The sequence below is a fragment of the Vidua chalybeata genome, chromosome 6 (genome assembly GCF_026979565.1).
Source record: "Vidua chalybeata isolate OUT-0048 chromosome 6, bVidCha1 merged haplotype, whole genome shotgun sequence".
Taxonomy (NCBI): Eukaryota; Metazoa; Chordata; class Aves; order Passeriformes; family Viduidae; genus Vidua; species Vidua chalybeata.
The window spans coordinates 52608124-52624255 of NC_071535.1; the positions used below are offsets into that span (position 1 = coordinate 52608124).

Consider the following 16132-nt stretch of genomic DNA (forward strand, 5'->3'; position numbering starts at 1 on the left):
GTGGGTAGTAGGAACCTTTCCTTTGAACATCCACCCCAGCACTGGGAGTCGGGGTGCCAGGAGGAGTTGTGCTTCCGTGCCAATCACCTCCGAGGCTGCTTGAACTCCTTCATAGGCAGCCAAGATTTCCTTCTCTGTGGGGGCGTAGTTGGCTTCGGATCCTCTGTAACTTTGGCTCCAGAATCCCAGTGGTCAGCCTCGAGTCTCACCAGACACCTTCTGCCAAAGGCTCCAGGACAAACCATTGTTCCCAACTGCAGAGTAGAGCACATTCTTGACTTCTGGTCCCGTCCTGACTGGGCCAAGGGCTACAGCATGAGCGATCTCCTGCTTGATCTGGGTGAAGGCTTGCTGCTGCTCAGGGCCCCAGTGGAAATCATTCTTCTTGCGGCTAACCAGGTGCAAAGGGCTCACAATCTGGCTATACTCGGGAATATGCATTCTCCAAAAACCTATGGCACCTAGGAAAGCTTGTGTTTCCTTTTTGCTGGTTGGTGGAGACATCGCCGTGATTTTGTTGATGACTTCAGTGGGAATCTGGTGCCGTCCATCTTGCCATTTCACTCCCAGGAACTAGATCTCTTGGGCAGGTCCCTTGACTTTGCTCTTCTTGATGGCGAAGCCAGCTTCTAGCAGTACCTGGATGATCCTCTCACCTCTTTCAAACACTGCTGCCGCTGTGCTCCTCCACACAATGATATCATCGATGTATTGTAGGTGTTCTGGAGCATCACCCTTTTCCAGTGCAGCCTGTATCAGTCCATGACAGATGGTGGGTGTTTCCACCCCTGGGGCAGTCGGTTCCAGGTGTACTGCATGCCCCTCCAGGTGAAAGCAAACTGAGGCCTGCATTCTGCTGCCAGAGGAATGGAGAAAAACGCGTTAGCAATGTCAATAGTAGCATACCACTTTGCTGCCTTGGACTCCAGCTCGTACTGGAGTTCCAGCATGTCCGGCACAGCAGCACTCAGCGGTGGAGTCACTTCATTTAAGCCACGATAGTCCACAGTCAATCTCCATTCTCTGTCAGATTTGTGCACAGCCAGATGGGGCTGTTGAAGGGTGAGTGAGTTTTGCTGACCACCCCTTGGCTCTCCAGCTCACAAATCATTCTGTGGATGGGAATCACAGCCTCTTGATCCGTCCGATACTGCCAGCGGTGCACTGTCGAGGTTGCAATTGGCACGCGTTGCTCTTCCACCCTTAGGAGTCCTACTGCAGACGGGTTTTCTGACAGTCCAGGCAAGTTGTTTAATTGCTTAATGTCCTCTGCCTCTACAACAGCTATTCCAAAAGCCCACCTGAGTCCCTTTGGGTCTTTGTAATAGCTGTTCCAGAGGAGGTCTATGCCTGGAATACACGGAGTGTTTGGGCCAGTCACTATAGGATGTTTTTTCCACTCCTTACCAGTTAGGCTCACCTCGGCTTCCACCAGGGTCAATTGCTGCGATCCCTGCCGCGTCCTGTCCCAACTTCGCAAGAGCAGATCCCTTGCTAGCCCCAGATAGCTCTTTTCGGGGCGAGAAGGGCAGCACGAGGCACTCCCTACTGAACCCAGCTGGGCTTTAGAGAGTGCCTTCATGGGTCCGAGGACATTGCTGATCCCACCAGCAAGGTGCCGGAGCCTTCCCCCAGACTGGGGTGACTCCGGGTGGTGGTAAAGTCTCTCCTCCAACCCGTGCCTTCAAAGAAAGACTCAGTAGTCTTCAGTCGTCTGGTCTCAAGGCAGTTTATTGCATGTTATCTCAAGGCACACAGACTCCCTGACATTGTCCCTGACTCCTTCTCCCTCTGCGTCTCTCTCCGTCTTCGTCTCATCTTCCTTTGTCTCTGTCTCTGTCTCTCGAGGGGCTGGTGCCATCTTTTATATCACACATTACGTATTAGATGTTTATAGTTTTTCCCCAATGCCTATTACCTATGTTAAACAGTGACTTTCTACTCTAAACCAATCTGTGAGTGCCAACACCACCAAGAACATGGGGAATAGGAAGAAGAAAGAAGGAGGACAGGGCACGCCCAAATCCTTCCATCTTAGAACTTCTGACCCCCATGTACAAAACTCAGACCCCTCTGTACAAGGCCTAAAACCCCCCTGTACAGCACTCAAAAATCCTACCTTTTATTTTGTGATTACTTCTATTATAATATCTAAACTTTTGTGATTTCTTGTTCTTCCTGCAAAGTTGGTAAATTGTTCCATAGGTCAAACTCAAGACCACAGGGGTTTCTGGCTGCCTGCCAGGGTCTCAGAGGCTTCTGCCCTGGACCCGGAACATCCAAGAGTGTCTGAGGGACACCTTGGGTTCCGACAGCAAGGAAGGAGGCAACACTCCAGGGGGTAGGTCCAAGATTTATTGTGACTCCAAGGACAGCCCCAGAGCCCAACAGCACTCAAAAAGGTCCCAGAAGACAGTGAGCTCTGGGCTTCGAGCAGGCCCTGATACAGGGTGGGCGGGGAAACCCGATCAGCCAATGGGAGAAGACATGGGCATGGCCCTCCGAGGGAAGGACAGCCGAGGTATCCACTCAGCAGGGAGGAGGGGAGGGACCCCAGGCCATTGTCCAGTCACCCAGTGACCCCGTCAGAAAGCTTCCAGACAGAGGGGAAGGATAGACAAGTCACCTGGATGGGGTCAGGGGTCTGAGTCAGGGTTTTTGGGATTGATGGACACACAGGTGCTGATGGGAAAACCCGGAATGAACCTAAAAGGCACAAGGGGGGGGTACAGAAGGATAAACCATCTTGAACATACATATAGTGGAGCCTAAAAACACAACTCCACATCTCCCTCTTTTTTGTTTTAAAAAGAAAAGAAGGAAATGGATTAAACCGGGGTTTCTGAGTCCATCTGATCTTTGAACCAGGGATCTTGATTCAGAGGCTCTTCCTCTGGAGCAGGATGTTCATCTTCATTGATGGAGAGACGGACTCGATTAACTGAGATGGTGGAGTTCAGCGCCTTCAGAATAAGTCCCTTTAAAATACTAAAACCAGTGATAAACGCAACAAGAACTAGTATAAGTAACAGTCCAGTTTGAATTAGTGATTTGATCCAACCCGAGAGTCCCCATTCTTGGAAAAGAGACCCCAGCCAGTCCGATGACTCTTTCTTTAGGTCGCTGATCAGGTTCTGCATCTTTTGTATTGTGGCATGGATGTCCTCAGCCCTTGAACTTAAATTTAAACAACATAAACCTGCAAATTCTTCACAGCGGTGATTATGTAGGAGCAAAAGAAAATCAATTGCAGCCCAGTTTTGGAGGGTGGTCTGCCTCGGTATTTCCTCATCTGATAGGAGCTCCAAGAGGGCAGTTGAAGTAAGATTGGCTTGCTTAGCAACCCAACACTCGAGGAGTACCAATTCCCCAACTGTTTTTGCTATAGCCATCCATGGCAAAAGCACAATGGCAGCTATGTTTTTGGATGTAGACCAATGGATAGCCTGAGAGTCACAATTGTGATCCCAATCCTCAAGGTTAGTGTCCCTTTTTTGGCATACCAATTGATAGGTTTTCTTTAGATTTTGCCAATGCGAAATTTGAGTTTTATTAGGTGTAAACAAGCTCAGCTGCCCAAAGGTACAAGGGCCTCCGATCAGGCGAGGGGGGATGCCTGCCCAAGCCCGCCGACCGCAGATGAGGAAGATGCCTTTAGGTAGGGAGTGGGGTTTATTATCAGGGGTAGAGTATGTGGGGACTTGGATTACCCTCTGGCACCATTCCTTTGCGCTGTACTCAGTGGTTGTCTGCCTGATCTCAATGGCATGTCGGTCTTGGGGGTCAGGGATAATTGCAAAATGTACAGAGGTAAAAGCAGGGGAGGAGCCAAGCAACTCTAATTCTTCAGGGTTATAGTTCATTACGGGGAGCAGTTTGACCCATCTCCTCCATGCGTCTGGTTGGTGGGCGATGAATGAGTGGGTTTCCCTGCCAGAGGAAGAAGTGAGTTTGGCAAAAGTGAAAGGGAATTTGTTCATCTGGTATGGGATCCCCACGAGGCAGGATAGGAGAGGGTCAGATGCAGAGGATGTGGGTAAGCAAATGTGATCTTGATTTACTGATTTTACCAATGTGGTCCACACATTGGCCCTGGGCTGAGGAACAATCCATGCCAGCTGGGGTGGCGAGATGGTCGCCAGGATGAGGAGGATGAGGCCCTTTTTCAGTGACATCATGGGTTGGATCCAGATGATTTCTGCAAAGTAACTGAGATACAAATCAATTACTTAGGTAGGGGAGGACTAAATCAAAAGGAAACAGAGAGCTGAGGGAGCTGGAGAGAGAGGATGAATCTGAAAGGGATGCTTTCCGCTGCCTTCTCAGGGCTGCATTCTCCACCTGAGGACTGACAATGATTGGTTGTGCTTTGGGGATGTGTGGTTGCACAAATTTTGAGGGGACCCATCTCAGGCCTGAGGGTGTGGACACATAAGCATACCCACGACCCCGGGTTACTAAGTCGTAGGGTCCCTCCTGCTGCCACGTTTCTGGGTTTTTTTATGATGACAGGAGGTTTCTCCTTGAATTTGGCTTCTGGGTAGGTGTGAAAATGCCAGATGATTGGCGGGTTTAGATTTTCAAAGGAACAGTTCAGGAAGTTGATTGTGAAAAGTGCCCTAGCAAGCTGGACCTGGGGGGACTCCACCTTCATCACTGGCTGCTGTTGTTTGAGAACTCTTTTTAAGCTCTGGTGGGTCCGCTCCACCACGGCTTGACCTGATGGGGAATAGGGGATACCGGTCTTATGTTCTATTCCCCATTGTTGCAGGAAGCTCTTGAGTTCCTTGGAGGTATACGCTGGGGCATTGTCTGTTTTGATCCTTTTAGGGACGCCCAGCGTGGAGAAAGCCTGTACCAGGTGTTTCTCGGCATCAGCAGCTCTCTCCTCTGCGTGGGCAGAAGCAAAGACAGCTCCAGAGAAAGTATCCACAGAGACATGAACAAACTTAAATCTGCCAAAAGAGTGGATGTGTGTTACATCCATTTGCCACACCTCGCAGCTTCTCAGCCCTCTAGGGTTGGCCCCTGCACTCACTGCTGGTATTAGGAGCGACTTACAGCAAGGACATGTGGCAACAATGGCCCGGGCCTGGTCACGGGTGAGCTGCAATTGTCTCACCAGGCCGGGAGCATTCTGATGATGGAGCTGGTGACTGATTTTTGCCTGTTGGAATTTGTCTGGGAGTGGAGCCATCTGCACGGGGGCGGCTGCAAGGGAATCAGCATGCCAACAACCCTCTGCCAGAAACCCCAGCAGGTCGGTATGTGACCTGACGTGCTTTACATAGAAAGGTTGCTCTCTGTGGGAGACTAATTTTATTAACTTTGAGAGCAAATTGTGCAAGGCAAGGTTGGAAACCCCCTGCAAAACCACATCTTGAGCTCTAGACACTACACCTGCTATATAGGCCGAATCAGTGACCAGATTAAAAGGTTCAGAGAACCTCTCAAAAGCTTTAATGACTGCAGCCCACTCAGTGATCTGAGGCGAGCCTTCCACCTCAGCAACGTCTGACTCCCACTGCTGAGTCTGAGGATTCTTCCAAGTCACTACGGATTTGTGGGACCCTCCGGACGCATCAGTAAAGACGGTCAGAGCCTTTAAGGGTTTTTTACTTTGAATAATTTTGGTTGACAATGTGAATTGAACATCCAGATTAAAAATTTTGCGGGCCGGTCTCAAAACAGAAAGTTGACTGCTGTAGCTATCTAGAGCGAATTGCAGAGCCTGATTTTCTTGTAATAAATGTTCCAACATGGCCTTGGTAAATTGGCCCGATTCTAATTTCAAAGGAATGTGAATGCACTCCAAGTCACATCCGGCCAGCTCCCTGATCCTGGCTCTGGCCTTACGGATCAATTCTGCTACCAGCTCCTGTGGCCGTGTCATTCTTTTGGATCTTTGATGACTTATGAAGACCCACTCTATAATCAGGAGAGGATCCTTCTGGTCCCGGTCCTTCTTTTCCCTGCGAGTGTCTTTCCACTGAAAGATGACTCCGTGGAGGTGTGGCAGTCTGCCCAGCACTATAAATTTAAAGGGCATGTTTGGATCGTATCTATGAGCCTGCCGGGCAGACATTGTCTCCTGGACTTTCTCCAGCGCAGCCCTAGCCTCTGGGGTAAGAACCCTAGGAGAACTAGGCTCCTCTCCCCCTTTCAATAAATTGAAGAGGGGGGCTAGGTCCTCGTTTGTAATACCCAGCCAGGGCCTTACCCAGTTTAAAGAGCCACACAGCTGCTGGACATCCGCTAAAGTCTCAATGTTATTTTTAATTGCCAATTTTTGCGGAACAATGGTCCACTTACTAATTTCCAGACCCAGGTACCTCCAAGGCAGCATCCTCTGAACTTTGTCCACGCGAAGCTCAAACCCTGCAACAACCAATGCATTAGTTGTCATGTCAAGCATGTGTGTAAGTAGATCGTCACTGGGGGCACAAACTAAAGTATCATCCATATAGTGGTGGATAATCACGCCGTCCTTAGTTGCACGGACCGGGGCCAGCAATGAGGAGACATACCACTGGCAGATAGTCGGGCTGTTTTTCATGCCCTGAGGAAGGATTTTCCAATGGTATCTCTTCATTGGGGCTTCTCGATTGATGGAGGGAACTGAGAAGGCAAAACGTGGCGCATCTTCAGGGTGCAAAGGAATTTGGAAAAAACAGTTTTTTATATCAATAACTGCCAGATTCCAATCTTGGGGTAACATTGTAGGGGACGGCATCCCTGGCTGGAGAGGACCCGTATCTTCAATTACTTTGTTAATTTCTCGGAGATCATGGAGGAGCCGCCACTCATCCTTGCCAGGTTTTTTGAGGACAAAGATCCTCAAAGTGGCTGGGGAATTCCAGGGAGATGTTGTTTCCTGGATGTTCCCCTTGGCTAATTGCTCTGCCATGAGCTTCTGGAGCGTTTTTAATTTTTGTTTGTTGAGCAGCCACTGCTCTACCCAGATTGGAGTATCAGCCAATTTAATTTCTGGGTGGGACGCCCCTCAGCGACTGCTGCCCGGAAAACCTGGGGGGTCGGGATGTCAATTGTGACTCCCCACTGGGCCATCAGGTCTCTCTCCCACAGGGGTTCTGTACAATCTAAAACAAATGGACGTAAGTGTGCCGATTGCCCATTTGGCCCCTCGAATTCCATGATGTTCTTTGATTGCCTAGCCAATTTCACACCCCCTACACCTTGAATGTGGCCATCCACGTCCTGCAACTCCCAATGAGATGGCCAATTCCGTGAAGGAATGACTGTCACATCTGCCCAGGTGTCTAGGAGTCCATTCATGTGTTTGCACTCACCCCCTTTCCACAAATAACAGTCAATTTTTGGGCGATCTTTTCCCAGTACCTGGGCTTGACATATCTTGTGAATCTTCTTCGGTGACAGCTTCCATAGATGTTCTGGATGTACTGGAGGACCAGTCACTGGGATAGCCTGTGCAATGATTTGCCCTTTGGGAATGAACACTGAGGGGTGAGTGCAGTGCAGCCACACTACCAAATGTTTTGTGTCTGTGGTGGTTAAACGAGGAGCAATGGTTATGTCGACTGGCGTGTGTTTAGTGTCCCCAAGAACGATTTACCTACTGCGAATATTTCGCCAGGTTCCGGGGTTCTCGGTGTCGACTGTGATGAACTGCCAATCTGTGTCTTTGGAGTGCAGAGGCTCAGTTAATGCCAGCCTACAAGGGGAAAAATTAGAACAGGTGTTAAGAATGGGTTTTGGATGGTCAGGGTCCCGACCCAACCAAAACCTGGAAATAAAAGGCACATCATCCCCCGGGTTATTCGTCTCATTTGGTAAAGTCACGTCTGGTGAATAGTTGTCTGTGTCCTCGGGTGGGTGTTGCAAGTCTCTGCCCTCCCCCTCCAGTGATGGTACTTGTCCCACCTCATTTGTGTCTGCACGCAGTGGGGGACTGCGCTGGCGATCTAATTTTTTGGACTTCCCTGCTGGTGGGAAATCCCTCCTCCCTGTTGTTGGTTTTTAAATTGGAAAAAATTGTCCTTCATTGGGCAGTGTTGTGCCCAATGTCCCTTCTGATGGCACAGATGACACGGTGTTCCTTGTCTCGGTCCCTTTGGGGGCGGTCCCGGAAAATGGCGAGGTGAGGCAGGTTTCGGTGTCAGTGGTGCAGCGGCTTCGATGATGGAAACCCTCTTAGGTGCCACTTGAAACTCTCTAGAGTCCTTTGCAGGGATGGAGACCTTCTGCGCGCAAACGTCTAGCATGTTTTGTAGGGTGGGGTCCGGATCGAGGGGGAGGCTGAGGACGGCATTTTGGCAGGCTTCATTCGCATTCTGTCGTGTGATCTCGGTAATAAATCCTCGCCGGAGCCCCTCGTCCGGCACTTGTGAATCTACTGCCTGATGCAGCCGATCTACAAAGCTCACAAAATACTCTAAAGGCTCCTGCTTAATAGACAAATAGTTAATAATTGGACCACTGGGTTTTAGTTTAAAAAAATGCTTTCTCCACTGCATTTGCACTTTGGAGGAAAACCTCCCTTGGTATCTTTTCTGCCTGCTTTTGACCCGAAACCCAGTCCCCTGCGCCACACAAGTGGTTTACAGATATCATTGCCCCATCTGAATCATGAGAGGTATCCTGATTAGCCAAAAGGTCAGGCAACCTGTCCCTTATGTCCCTTATCCATGTGGACTCCCTCACCAAAAACTCTGCCTGAGTTATTAAACATGAAAAAAGAGTTTGCGTATCTGCCGGCACATACACTGCCGAAGACAGCGTTGCTTTCAAGAGGCCGTGGAAGTATTCACTCTCCCGGCCAAATTCCTTTTGTGCTTTACATAAATCCTTTATAACTTGTTGGGGGATGGGGACCACCATGCAAGGGGCCTAGCCCCCCGCCGGGGGGTGTAGGTAACTGAAGCAGCAGTGAAGGTAGGCATGGAATGAGGCGGGTCGTGGCTCCCCCTCCCCCCCCCGGAGCCCGGACCGTGGGAACCGGGAGAGAGGTTGCAGGGATCGGGGGAGGGGGCGGAGGGAGCTGAGTCAGGTCCGGGGGGAGTGGCTGGTGATGAACTCCCCCAGGGGGGTGGAGTCGAAGGGCGAGGACATGCATGATTCATTAGGGGAGGAGGAAATGGGGGGAGGGTTTGGAGACCGGAAGGGGTTTTGGGAAGAAATGCAAAAAGGATTGTGGGAAGAAGGAGCCCGCGTGTTGGGAGAAGCCACGTGGCCGCCGCCATCTTGTGCCACATGGTGAGGAGAGCACATGGATGGAGCCACCACGTGGCGGCCGCCATTTTGTGTCTCCAAGGGGAAGGAATTTTTTGGAGAAACAGGGTCAGGAAAATTAAAACTAACATCGGATGGGGCTGAACAGAGTGGGTAAATAGGAATAGGGGAAGGATTCAGAACAGTGTGGCCTGCACTGTTCTGACAGGGGTCCTGGGAATTTTTAAAGGAGCCAGAAGAATCCTGTGGGCTTAGCCGGGATGCTCGTCTAAGAATTCCCGGTTTTGGGGTAGAGGGAGAGGAAAGTAGGAGTGGGATTTGTAGAACTGGGGTCAGAGTTGGGGACTGATCTATCTAGCGATGGCTGTGGCGGTGCTTCATAGTTATTTTTCACAATATCACAAATTTGGAGGGCCAAATAGGTACATTTTGAGAGAGAGGGGTCTCTCTGTTTCAAAATTTCCCTGCCGACCTGGTCCCAAAAAGGGGTTTGAAACAATTTGGAAGCTGAAATATCTGGGAAGCACTGCAACAGCCACTGAGCAAACCTTTTAACATCCCTTTTTATAAACTTTTTATTTTCCCCAACAAGGATTCCCAGAACTTGGTTATAAAGCCTCCTCTGCGGTTACTGTCAGCTTAGCACCCATGCTGAAAGATGTTAAAGTGTACCGCAGAAAAACCACCTGCCGAGAAAACGAAGAAAAAAAAAATCAAAGTCTGTTGCTGCCAGTTTAAAGAAACTGCCCCTCAAACTCCCCAGCACCCCAGGAAAGGGAGTTTTGGGAATCTTTCCTCCACAGAAAAGAAAACTCACCAAAAGGGAAACCTCCCCCTACCCCTTGAGGAAGACGAAACCCACCCAAAAGAGACAGAAGAAAAAACCCCCTTAGAACAACTTACCCCGTAAACAGAACAAGGAAAGGCAGAACAGGAAAAAAAAAAAAACCTCAGGCAGTGGAATGTCGATGGAAGTTCCGACTCCTACGGTGCCTTTAGGAATTGCCGGAGCTTTCCCCCGGGAGCGCTACTCCTAAAACAGAGCCTGCTCCCACCAGAGGTAGTATGACGGCCAGTGAAGATTAAGTCCAGGGTCCCAAAGGACCACAGGTTTCTTCTGTCCGTGGGGTCAGAGGATTTCTGGCCACACGCTGGGCGCCAAACTGCCGCATCCCGTCCCAACTTCGCAAAAGCAGATCCCTTGCTAGGCCCAGATAGCTCTTTTCGGGGCAAGAAGGGCAGCGAGAGGCACTCCCTGCTGAACCCAGCTGGGCTTTAGAGAGTGCCTTCATGGGTCCGAGGACACTGCTGATCCCACCGGCAAGGAAGGAGGCAACACTCTTCAGGGGGTAGGTCCAAGATTTATTGTGACTCCAAGGAGAGCCCCAGAGCCCAAAAGTACTCAAAGACGCCCCAGAAGACAGTGAGATCTGGGCCTCGAGCAGGCCCTGATACAGGGTGGGCGGGGAAACCCGATCAGCCAATGGGAGAAGACATGGGCGTGGCCCTCCAAGGGAAGGACAGCCGAGGTATCCACTCAGCAGGGAGGAGGGGAGGGACCCCAGGCCATTGTCCAGTCACCCAGCGACCCCGGCAGAAGCTTCCAGACAGAGGGAAAGGATGGACAAGTCACCTGGGAGGGGTCAGGGGTCTGAGTCAGGGTTTTTGGGATTGATGGACACACAGGTGCTGATGGGAAAACCCGGGATGAACCTAAAAGGCACAAGGGGGGGTACAGAGGGATAAACCATCTTGAACATACATACAGTGGAACCTAAAAACACAACTCCACAGATCCCCCTGTCACATCAGCAATGGAAACAGGCTCCGCCCCAACATGTGCCAATGGTATCAGAGTACACTGCGCACCAGTAATCAACTAAAGCATCATATTTTTGTGGCTCTGATGTACTAGGCCATTGGATCCACACCGTCCAGAAGATCCGGTTTTCCCATGCCTCTCCCTGGCTAGAGACAGGGCTCCTCTAACCCTGGTTATTATTCCTTTCCTGGGCATACATACTAGAGGTTCCTTCAAGGGGGTCTGACAGATCGTACCTGACAGCTTGGTCATGGGAGGTTGAGGCTACCTTCACCGTGGTGGAACTCCCCCGGTTAGAGTTTCCTCCTTGAGTTGACGCACCCGTGCTGCCAGGACAGAAGTGGGTTTCCCATCCCACTTTCCCATGTCTTCCCCATGGTCACACAGGAAGAACCACAGATTAGCCCTTGGGGTGTACCCTCTCTCTCTAGCTGGGGAATGTTGGGCTCTGACTTTGGGGCCTGTGACTCACACGGGTGCTGCATTAACCTTCCTCATCTCCTCCCTCATCTCCTCTTTCAACTCCTTAATCACAGCTGAGATATGAGCCTGCATTGGGCCATTAATCATACTCTCATAATTCCTAAGTTTGTTGGCAACAGAACCCACTGTCAGAACCTAACTGCTGGTTAGTGTCAGCATCGATTGTTGCGATGAAAGTGGTATACTGAGATGGCCCAAGATTTGCTAGACTCCACAGCATTTGCCCTGTGCACCTGAACTTGTCGGGGTCATTATCATGCTGTCCATCCCTCCCAAAGAGTACCTCCAATACTGCCACTTCCCTCAGCTGTTGGATCCCTTCCTCAAGGGTCTTCCAGCGCATTCTATGATGGTGCTCCTGCATTCTCTCCCTGTGGACAAACCTCTCTCTGACACTCATTAAAAGCCGCTCCCAGAGAGAAAGGGACCCCGGCTCCCTTACAAAAATCTGATTCATACCTGAGTCCTGGGTCAAGGGTCCCAAGTTCCTTGCCTTACCACCATCCAGCTGGATGCCTGTACCCTTAAGGTCCCAGACCCGGAGTAACCAGGTAGTATAAGCTTCACGTCCTCGTCGCACAATGTCTTTGTGCAGGTTACAGAGACTTTCGTATGTCAGGGACTCAGTGATGATCGCAACCTCTGGCTCCCCTGTGGGTTGTAAGGTTCCTCCATTCCTATCCCTATCTGGGTGCTCTGATTTCATCTTAGACCTCCTTGTTTCTACCGAGGCAACTGCTGCTGGCTGGGACTGCCTTTGTGGTTCAGCTGGAACCTGGACAGTTGTAACATCTGTGTGTTCCACAGCTGTACTATTAGACTGTCCCTCTTCAAGGCAAAGGGAGGGTTTCTCACCAGCTGGGGAAATGCACTCCTTCAGCATCTCACGTATCTCCTTAAGCAGAACCTTCACCCAATCTGGGTGGTTCATTTCTGAGGCGGGCTTCGGGGCAAGGTCAGGCTCTGGAGCAGCAGCATCTCTAATCTCTGGGGCAGTGTCAGGCTCTGCAGCAGTATCCCTAGTCTCTGGTGTAGGTGTCAGGGTAGTTATCCAGGTTAATCTTCCCTTATCTCTCAGTGCTAAATAGAACAGGCCTATCAGCAACACCACCCATTGTATGATGTCATTAGCATTTAGAGTGGATCTTAACCCTTCAAAAACTGGTGGAGCAGACACAAAAAGATGGTTAAAAGGTTGGGAGAAAATTTCCCCTGGTGTCATTTCCTCACAGTAGGTACCATTATTAAAGTAACCCCAAAAACATAGAGTCAGTGTGTGATAGCTCTGAATCCATGTACTCGCCTTCCAGAGGTAGTTAAAGATCCATGAATTCCTCACCTTATTAACCCATAAGCCAAACTGGATAACAGCCACAGCAGCCTTAGTTATAGGACTCATGTCTAGATAAGGGCCTACAAATGGGAGAAATATAGTCACGACCATGTGCCACCCAAACCAGGGTAAACTAGACCACATGGTGACACTTAAAGATGTTTCAATATCAGCACACACAAAAAAATTAGATTACCTAAGAACTGTTAATCCTTTTTTCCTCTCAATGGCCTCGAGCCCCACATTGGGTGCCAAAATCTGTCTTCGTTTGAAAAGACAGGAGTCTGTGAAGGAAGGCAAGGGCCTCCCGTGAAATGGAAAAGGTAAACCCCCTCCCTCCAAAAAAAAAATGTAATCAGTACAAACAAAACTACTGACAGAGTCAGAAACCTGACACCCTGAGGAGTCAGGGTGTTAGTGATAGTCCAGTTAAATGGTGGCTGCTCCTCCTCCTCCTGGAGTGGCAGATGAAATGCTGCTGAAGCGATGGTCCAGGAGAAGGGTGTAGTTTTCTCTGAAGGTCTGGTGATAGAGTAGATGGGCCTGGTCTTCCTCTGGGAATCCAGTGAAGAGGCTGAGGCTGAGTTGCTGTCTCAAGAAATGCTGATTTTATGCAGGTAGGGATCCTCTGGGTGGAGCATCTTACAATGGCATGATGTAACTTTATCAGTCATGCAGTGAGCCATTCAATGGCACATTAACAGAAGATATCTCCCCGGAGGGAGACAATGTTCTTGGAAAAGATAAGAAAACTGCCCAACAGAAGATACCTGCCCCACCTCAGACAGATGGCAAATAGAATATATGCTTATCTTACAAGCCAGGACAAAGTGCTTTAAATGACAGCATGAAATGTGCAGAACAGTAATAAAATCATGTGTTAACATCATGATTAAAACTAATTTGTGTTAATGTGATGATTAGTAATGAACAGCATCTCTGATACATGTCAAAATGATGATTCAAAAAGATGCTCACCCAGAACAACACTGTAGCTCCTGAGATGCAAAATCGCACAGCCTGGCTAGTTAAAGGCAAATAAGGCTCCATCTCCTGAAACAGTCAAGTACAGCAGGGGTCATGTTATTCCCACATCTTACTCTAACATCAAGCAGCACACAGAGCTCTCACCAGCTCACACTTGCTCACATCCAAGGGAAACCATCCAGAACCCTGCCCCTCTCAAATGGCAGACAGAACATAATTTTGAGTGTGCTGGGGGGGGGGGGGGGGCTGGGGTAGGGCAAAAAGATCAGGACAGAAGCTGCCATAAAACTGCTACAAGACAGTACCTGGAAAGAATGGTTAAACTTTTACAAAATCAATCAGCAGCCAAAGGAAAAAGACCAACTTCCCGAGAAAAGCAGGCTACAACTATTACTGTAATGCTAGGTTAGCTGTCAAACATCTCTGAGTCCACAACAGGACTCCAATTTTATGAATTCTTCATGCCGAGATTCCTTAAAACTTGTCATTTGGATGTGCCAGTCAGACAGTGTTTTTCTCTACTCCTTCAATTTTATTTGGTTTTTTAGTTGAAGTAATGGCTGTGAATGTAGCTGCCAAGCTCTGCTGCAGCACCAGGCCACTGGGTCATGCCAGTATCCCCAGACAACACATGAACAATTTTCAATGCTCATGTAGCTTGCGCAACCAATTCTAGTTCTTAAAATATCAGAGTACATGTTCTATGAAAGAATCTTCTCTTTAAGAACTAATGCCAGTGGAAGAAGATATAGTGAAAATACCCTGAATTTGATAAATCTGTAGGACAAGGTACTGTAGAATGCTTAGACTCCTCTTCAGCAAAGTGGCACTGTGTACTGCAGAAGCTGCAATCCCAAATGTAATATAGGCAGTAATGTGGAATGACAGAACCTAAGTTTGAATCAAATGTTTCATTATTTATGTAGATTACAATTCTATTGTGATCAGCAAACCCAGATTTTAGCTATGATCTAGTTAGACAGTTTAGTACCATGAACAGGTATGTTAATGACAGCCTCAAGATCAGCAATTTTGGTTTCAGTGCACTTAAACCTTTGAATCATGAACAAAAATGACTGGTGGCTGCAGAACCAGATACACACCTGTGAGGCCTCGCAGGTGGTGTTTAGTCTCCAGTATTCACAGTCTCAGTCACAAAGTGGGCACATGATGATCTCTCCTCCAATTGCAGGATCACAGATTTCTTTGCTAAGCAGGAAAACATTGTAAAGTATCTGCTTCCACAGCATCTTAAAAGACGTTATATGAAATTTATTTAAAAAATAAAGAGGACCTTCATTTATTCAAAGCTCAACATTTGCAGCTTCATAGCAAAGATGCCACATCTTGTCACTTTCACTGGTATTAACCAGTGGCTGGTCAGGGCAAATCAAGAATGAAGCAACTGCTACAAGGAGTAGAATTAATAATTCCCTTGATATGGGCTTTTTGACTCTACCAGCAATGAATCAGGAGTCTGTCAGGAGCTGTACTGTACATGCACTGCTTTCGGGCAAGATATAAACCATGTTATTTCTCATCGCGTTAGCAATGACATCAAAACACCTTTTCTAAAAGCAGAGAGACCACTTCAGCTTTGATATCTGCAGTAAAATTTGCTACTTCAATTCAATGACAGTGGGTAAAATTTAGAATTCTATGATAGTCCTTTGGTATCCAGAGAAATCTCAGTATGTATAACAGTATTCCCAGATGAATTCTTAACCTAGCTAAAATACAAGTCTCAACATTATATTATTCAACAGAATAGATGAGAATTTTACCTTGTTAGTCATCTTTTATAGTTAAAACTCAAAATTTTATGAAAGCCTTCTTACAGAAAACAGTGAGCAATGAGAAGTCAACCCTCTTTTCCTCTCCCCACCCCCAATCCCTGAATATAATAAATCTTTGGACTTCTGATAAAACAAATACTATGCTTACTTAAAAAAACCCCACCAAACTGTGGCTTCTAAGATATTGCATCCCTCTTTTATGGGAGAACACTGCTGATCTGTTTTACTCATGCTTTTGGTTAGTACAAATGAGGACCTACACAAAAACAGAGTGCTCTGCAAGATAGATTAAATAGACGAACTTAAGGCAACAATAAACACTCAAACAATTTTGAGAGATCTAAGGGGTACTCTCAGGTCTTCATATATTGCAGCTTCTCCAATACAGAAAGCTATGGCCAACAAAATATTGCTTTTCACCTACAAGTTGAGTCTTACTAATTGACAGTCACAAGTTCTGCATTAGTGGTCCACCACCTTTACAGTCAATAAAGACAGCTG

The 16132-nt window shown here is 48.3% G+C and overlaps 1 protein-coding gene across 4 annotated transcripts; it reads right to left on the reverse strand.

Moving 5' to 3' along the window:
* Positions 1 to 2341: 2341 nt before the first annotated feature.
* LOC128789003 (uncharacterized) lies at positions 2342 to 13901 on the reverse strand. Of its 4 annotated transcripts, none has more exons than XM_053944384.1 (3): positions 13827 to 13901; positions 7599 to 7693; positions 2342 to 4198 (listed from the first exon to the last, which is right to left on the reverse strand). In XM_053944384.1, the coding sequence occupies exon 3, from the start codon at positions 4176 to 4178 to the stop codon at positions 2829 to 2831; it is 1350 nt and encodes a 449-aa protein (XP_053800359.1). In that variant the 5' UTR covers positions 4179 to 4198; positions 7599 to 7693; positions 13827 to 13901; the 3' UTR covers positions 2342 to 2828. The 4 variants fall into 4 exon arrangements, with proteins under 4 accessions (XP_053800359.1, XP_053800358.1, XP_053800357.1 ...); XM_053944383.1 differs by having other exon boundaries at positions 2342 to 4209; XM_053944382.1 differs by having other exon boundaries at positions 2342 to 4209; positions 7595 to 7693.
* Positions 13902 to 16132: the final 2231 nt, after the last annotated feature.

What these genes read in the sequence shown, in the direction of transcription:
- LOC128789003 (XM_053944381.1), bottom strand. Translation starts at nt 12,992, where the DNA reads ATGTGGTCTAGTTTACCCTGGTTTGGGTGGCACATGGTCGTGACTATA.